Source organism: Arachis ipaensis, chromosome B10, assembly GCF_000816755.2.
Source record: "Arachis ipaensis cultivar K30076 chromosome B10, Araip1.1, whole genome shotgun sequence".
Lineage (NCBI taxonomy): Eukaryota > Viridiplantae > Streptophyta > Magnoliopsida > Fabales > Fabaceae > Arachis > Arachis ipaensis.
The window spans coordinates 24,236,796-24,243,385 of NC_029794.2; the positions used below are offsets into that span (position 1 = coordinate 24,236,796).

General features: G+C 34.4%; 1 protein-coding gene across 1 annotated transcript; it reads left to right on the forward strand.

Moving 5' to 3' along the window:
* On the forward strand, window positions 354-5,038 carry LOC107623176 (alpha-soluble NSF attachment protein 2). The gene is made up of 9 exons (XM_016325344.2): window positions 354-768; window positions 1,719-1,768; window positions 1,882-1,954; window positions 2,652-2,731; window positions 2,866-3,017; window positions 3,481-3,640; window positions 3,724-3,771; window positions 3,947-4,027; window positions 4,680-5,038. Exons 1-9 carry the CDS (start codon window positions 624-626, stop codon window positions 4,758-4,760), a joined length of 870 nt encoding a protein of 289 aa, XP_016180830.1. The 5' UTR covers window positions 354-623; the 3' UTR covers window positions 4,761-5,038.

The following is a 6,590-nucleotide window of genomic DNA, read 5'->3' on the forward strand; positions in this document are numbered from 1 at the left end:
TATTCGCATTTAAAGTGATAAATAATTAATTTTTTATTTAAATATTTTTTATTTGTAATTATTTTTATTTTTAAAATTTTGTGAAAATATGTAAAAATAAAAAATAAAACTTAAAACTAAATGGACCATGAGAATACACTTTTTTTTTTGGTACAATACAAAGATAATACATTTTACTCCAGGTCAGGAATTTGGGCTTATGAACGGTAGTGTAAGCTCAAAATAATTGAGCCCACGTAATAACAATAAAGAATTAACATAAAGTATTGCTGCCCCGTTTTAATACCAAAAACAAAAACATAAAGTATGGCAAAAAAAAAAAAAAAAAAGAAGGAAAGTTACTCAACTAAGAAAAACTTAACTATGAAATTACTTTCCTTTCTCGAAAAGAAAGAGCAAAGAATTCGACCAAAAAAAAATCTTCTGAAACCCCTTTTTCCCTTTTCTTCTCAGTCTTCTTTTGCCGTTGTTGTTCTAGTTTTGGACTCGGTCCTCTGCAGAGTCCAACTCTTCTCTCTCTCTTATTCTGTGATTTATCTTTGTTTCACGGCAACTTATTTTATTAGGAAGAAGAAGAAAAAAAAAAGTAGCGGAGAGTGTTGTGTGAGAATTGATCGTTGGAAATGGCGGATCAATTATCGAAGGCAGAAGAATACGAGAAGAAAGCAGAGAAGAAGCTGAATGGTTGGGGCTTGTTTGGCTCCAAATATGAGGATGCTGCTGATCTCTTCGATAAAGCTGCCAATTCCTTCAAGCTCGCTAAATCATGTATCTATTCTACTCATCTTCTAAATTATTCTCAATTTTCATTTATTATTTTCTTAGTCTTGTTTAGATTTAGTGACTCTCGCCACCTCTGTCTGTTTTTGTTTACCGAGAATTTCTGAAATGATTTCCCTCTCTTTTATTCTTTTTTTTTTATTTTTGTTAGTTTTATTGGTTGTATTGTTATTGCGATGATACGATCGGTGATCGGAAGTTACTTCGGCTACTTTAGCTTGTTGTTGAATCCGAGATGGCCTATTGCAGATTTGAAATGCTACCAATGGTTGAAGTACAAGTTTACTCAGATTTTGCCGGAAAATGTTTTGACCTGATTTTTGTTGATCGATTAGTTGCTTAGGAAGTAAAATCCGAGAATTTTGTGAACCTGATGTAATCGCAATTTATTGAGAAATTGGTTGGATTTAGGCTTAGAGATTTTCAGCCGAGAGAAGTGAATGATTTATTCTTAACGATATTCGAGGTGCTTTAAAAAAAAAAAGATTTGATGATCATGATATTACAACTGATGAACAATGTTCTCTTTTGCTGCCTGTATTCTGCTGTGCTCAGCTTCACTTTGATCAGCATTAAGTAATCACTTTATTTTGTTGGTGTAATTGACTTAATATTTTGGAGTAAATACACTTCTTGTCCCTAACAATTTAATTTTTTTTCAAAAATACCCCTAACATTTAGTTTCATGCAATATTGTTCCCAATGTTTTCGATTTGTGTCAAAATTATCTCTAGTTAACTCCATGTAAAACATTAGAGACAAAATTGAAAACTTCCTGGGGCAGTTTTGACACAAATCGAAAATGTTACCGACAAAATTGAATGAAACTAAACTTTAGGGGTATTTTTGAAGAAAATCGCAAATGTTTCTTACCCTAATATTTTGGTATCAAGCAGTTCTATATGTTGTTCTTTATTCGATTGTTGTGGCATCTGTAGGGGACAAAGCGGGAGCAACATACCTCAGGTTGGCAAGTTGCCATTTGAAGGTAATGGGATCGAAATGTTTGGAGCACCGTCTAATAGGGTTTATCTTGCTGTCTAGTTTTGAATCCTTTGTTGGTCAGTAAGCCTGTATGATAATGTAGTTTTCTGCTTGTAGTTGGAAAGTAAACATGAAGCTGCCCAAGCCTATGTCGATGCCGCTCATTGCTATAAAAAGACTAATATAAATGGTATGCAAGTTAGTCATTATTATTTATATAAACTAAAATTTCTTTTGGGGTTCTGAACGCAAGAATAGTACTGTGTTGACGTTGTATGCAAAAGATTTTGCTGGTAAAATTAAAATAATCAATGTTATTGGCATTAGTTATCAGAATCTGTTTCCGGAGAACTGGAGAAGAACAGATGATTTTTACTGATTAATTTAGTCATAATCCTTTTATCTTCTTTGTCTTCTTTCTTTATTGTGCCTTGTATATTCTCTTACTTCTCTTAAGTGTCAGGTGCATTGGTGTCATATAAAGAAGTTTCAGCCATTCTGCTATTATATGACATAAGAAATTGTTCTGTTATTCCACTTTTAAGTTTTCTTTTGGTGTAAAACACGTACATTGCTTCACATGTAGGGTAACAAGCACTATGTACTCTTTCGAGGTTTTCTTAAGTCAGATATTGTGATTAAGTTTTTCATGTGTAAGTTGGTTATGTTTGATTTCTATTTGCATTTTTTGTTTTAGGGTTTATATGTATTATTTGTCATGTTAACTATTTTTAGATTGGGATTCATTGTTATGTAGCTAAGTTCAGAAAAAAATAATAGAGCAGCCTAGGCTGCCTAGCATGTGAAAGAATGTTTTCACTCGTATTAGTATTGAAGGCAGTAGTATGCTTAATGTGAAGCTCTTTTTTTCCTTTCATTGTACACAGAGGCTGTAAATTGCTTGGACCATGCTGTGAATCTATTCTGTGATATTGGAAGACTCTCCATGGCTGCTAGATATTTGAAGGTACACTGTAGTGNNNNTATGGGCACCCTTTTTAATGACTTTTTATGTTCTGAGGTTTGTGCAATTGGACACATTTAAGTTGATAAAGCTTCGAAAGTACATGCCTTTACTTGGTTTTGCTATTGTACACTCAGGAAATTGCTGAATTGTACGAGTCTCAACAGAATATTGAGCAGGCTGTTGTTTACTACGAAAAATCAGCTGATTTTTTCCAAAATGAAGAAGTTACAACTAGTGCAAACCAGTGCAAGCAAAAGGTTGCTCAATATGCTGCCCAGCTAGAACAGTGAGATTTTTTACCTTCTGAGTTCTCTTTCTTTTACTGTTGTTATATAGCTTGAATAATATTGTTTCCATTACCAACATGACTTTTTTCTTTATTTGTTTGGTAATTTAGTCTGGGGTATTTGGTTTCTAGCCTTTTTCGGAGGTTAGCATTTTCTTAATCCGCTGTAGGTTGCTGAAGTTTCAAGGATTTATATAGGAAAACCTACTAAACTGATGTCTAGCATCTTTATTTTTCACAATCTGTTTTATGTTGACACTTATGCATGCTGGTAATGGAAGTTAGTCCACAGCTACATTTGGGCTATCATAAATCGATGTGTATGTTATGCACTAGTTACAGCAGGAACTGCAAGAATAATGTTAAAAAATTCAAACCTTATTTTTTAAATGGGAACTTATCGGAGCGTTGCCTTTGTGTTTAGAAGAATATTAACTGTTTCTGTTTTATGGCAACTCCTCAGATATCAAAAATCAATTGACATTTATGAAGCCATAGCTCGCCAGTCTCTCAACAATAACTTGCTGAAGTATGGAGTTAAAGGACATCTTCTTAATGCTGGCATTTGCGAACTCTGTAAAGGGGATCTCGTTGCTATAAACAATGCACTAGAGAGATATCAGGTCTGAGAAATTTCCATAATTTACATTTTGAGACTGGACATCTTTTAGTTGCTCAACTTTTTGGCTACATACTTCGTTTGCAGGAGCTGGATCCAACATTTTCAGGAACACGTGAATATAGATTTTTGACGGTAAAGTACCAGTTTTGAAATTTCATTATAAACTTTTTTATGACAAATTAAACTGGACCATAATATGTGGATTTTCCATAGCTTCTATCTCTACCGTAATGTTTAATTACAATTTGGCTGCTTTGTCATTACACTTATATTTACCATGAGACTTGCTGACCTTTTTTTTTTGTAGGATATTGCTTCTGCAATTGAAGAAGAAGATGTTGGACACTTTACTACCATTGTCAAGGAATTTGATAGCATGACCCCTCTGGTAAGCACACCAATAGTTTTGTATTTCCCAATGAATTTCTAATGTAGATTGTGTCCACATTTTATAATAGAAGAAATATAACTTTTTATAACTGAGTTCCATAATTTACAGAAATTAAATGGATAAATAATTCGATTAATGTATCCCTGATTGGATCTTCGTCCAGAAATTTTTCGGTTGGAGAATTCCATTCAAATCCACCTATTTGATATTGGGTATTATGAATTTGACTCAAGTGACCGTGATTGGGAATGGTCAAATAATTAGTAAGGTGACCCAAAAATTTGTAGGATTTTGACGAAAAACTTTGTAGCCAAAGCTTTTTTATCCCAAAATAGGGGAAAATGTTAGAGGGGATGGGTTTGCAGGATGTGCTTCAAACGTAGTCTTTCTCCATTTCATCGTTTCTGGTCTACCGATTATGAGATGCTTAGGTTCAGATATTTCAGCTGATGGTCTCAGTTACCTGTTTCATTTTCATCATTTATATATGCGAAAAGGAAACCTCAGGAAATAATTAACTTCTTTTGTTTTTGTTATACTATGCATTGAAATTTGACAACAAATCCTTAAATCGCACAGGTCGTTGATGCCTTTGTTCTGATTATCTGTTTCCCTCCATGTCGCTAATCAATATTGCCTGTTTGTGCAGGATTCTTGGAAGACAACACTTCTTTTGAGGGTAAAGGAAAAGCTGAAGGCCAAAGAACTTGAGGAGGACGATCTTACTTAACTTGCACATTAGTTATTCTCTATCTTGGTTGAACCTCATGTTTGTTTGATGATTTTCATTGTACCACCATGCTTGTTTGTCCACTTTATTCATCTTACGTCTCTTCAGCACATATTGTACTTTCCTTGGTTTTTCTATTAAAGTGGTTGCCTGAATTTAAGAAATGAGTTCATGAGGTTGCTCTATTTTGAAAAAGACTCTGTGTAGTGCCTATTTGCTACTTTGAATGATGAGCCACCTTCACCCTTCAGTGTTAATTTATCATGAAGCTTTACGGTTCATTACTACTTTAATTTAAGCAATCAAATATTTGGTTTTAGACCCACTTCAGGAAATCATATGGAAGTGAAAACCACTACAATTTATTCTCTCTACGGAAACTTATATTCAAACATTAAAATATTAACAGAATGCGCAGTATGATGTTCAAATTATTCTCTTTTGATGAAGTTTTATTTTTATTATTGGAAAAATTACCAAAAGTACCTATGAAGTTTACGAACGTTGACAAAAGTATCCATAAATTAAGGAAATTAACGTTGTACTCATGAAAGATGGATTTCGTATAACAAAAGTATCCAAATTCTAATTTTTTGTTGTTTTTTTAATAAAATTCCTAAACTACCTCACCCTAATCTCATTCTACCGTCACTTCCTCTCTTCTCTTCTTCCTCTCTTCTCTTCTTCCTCTCTCCTCACTTATCCCTCAAAAACCCTCACAGAGTCACAGAAACTCTCCTACCTCCTCATTGCCGTCCACCACCCACCTACTCCATTACCGCCAATCTCTTCCCCTCTCACTGCTTCTTCCTCTCACTATTAAGGTGACTACAACACCTTCATCGCATACCTGTGACCCAACCTGAGGAGAATGCTGCCGTGGCGCGCCTGTTGCAGCCGAAGAGAACGTCGTCGTGGCGCATCTGACCCAGCCGAGGAGAACACCGTCGTCGCACACCTGAGAAGAGAGAGGGGTCGTAGTACTCTTGCATGCAGAAAGCGGGTTCGGTCAGAGAAGAAAGGGAGGCGGCACTGTGGATGGAGGTTCTGCTATTGACGATGTTACAGTCGGCCGACGAAGAAAAATGTATTTCTTTTTTTTAAAACATTTTTATTTTATTTTTCTTCTTTTCAGAAATTGATTTAGTTATGATACTGTTCTATTTTTTTTAATCTGCTTCTATTTTTTATGAAAGGCTGAGATTGATTTACAGAAGATTCAGTTGATGGCTACTTCTACTTCTGATTTTTGCTGAAATAATTTTCAAATTGGATGAATGGATTTCTTGATTTTTTATGGTTGATGGCTTTTTCTATTTCTACTTTTGTTAAAGTGAATTGAAATTGGATGAATGGATTTGAAAATTTTATGTTTTGAGTATTTTTTGGTGTTTGATTAATTTAGTTTGGGTATAGATTATAAACTTATGAGTGAATCGGTTGAGGTCCGATCCTCTACCACCACCACCACTACCATTGATTTCGGTCTGGTTTGTTGTAGGAGTAGTTCTGGATTCCATGGCAAGAGTTGGTGCAAATTGAGTTATGAAAGGTTGAAAAAGTGAGTTGAGGTTGAGTGTAGGGTAGTTTAGGAATTTTATTAAAAAATCAACAAAAAATTAAGATTTTGATACTTTTGTCATATGGAACCCATCTTTCATGGGTACAACGTTGATTTCCTTAGTTTATGGGTACTTTTGTCAGCGTTCGTAAACTTCATGGGTACTTTTGGTAGTTTTTCCTTTATTATTTTCTTTTACTATTGTCATTCGATGGCTTTTTTTCTTTAGTAGAACATCTTAAATGGCCCTAACAATTATATCAAAAGAC

Coding starts and splice junctions, on each gene's coding strand:
- LOC107623176 (XM_016325344.2), top strand. CDS start 624: ATGGCGGATCAATTATCGAAGGCAGAAGAATACGAGAAGAAAGCAGAG. Junction 3,641..3,723: donor ATGCACTAGAGAGATATCAG/GTCTGAGAAATT, acceptor CTTCGTTTGCAG/GAGCTGGATCCAACATTTTC. Junction 3,772..3,946: donor GTGAATATAGATTTTTGACG/GTAAAGTACCAG, acceptor TTTTTTTTGTAG/GATATTGCTTCTGCAATTGA.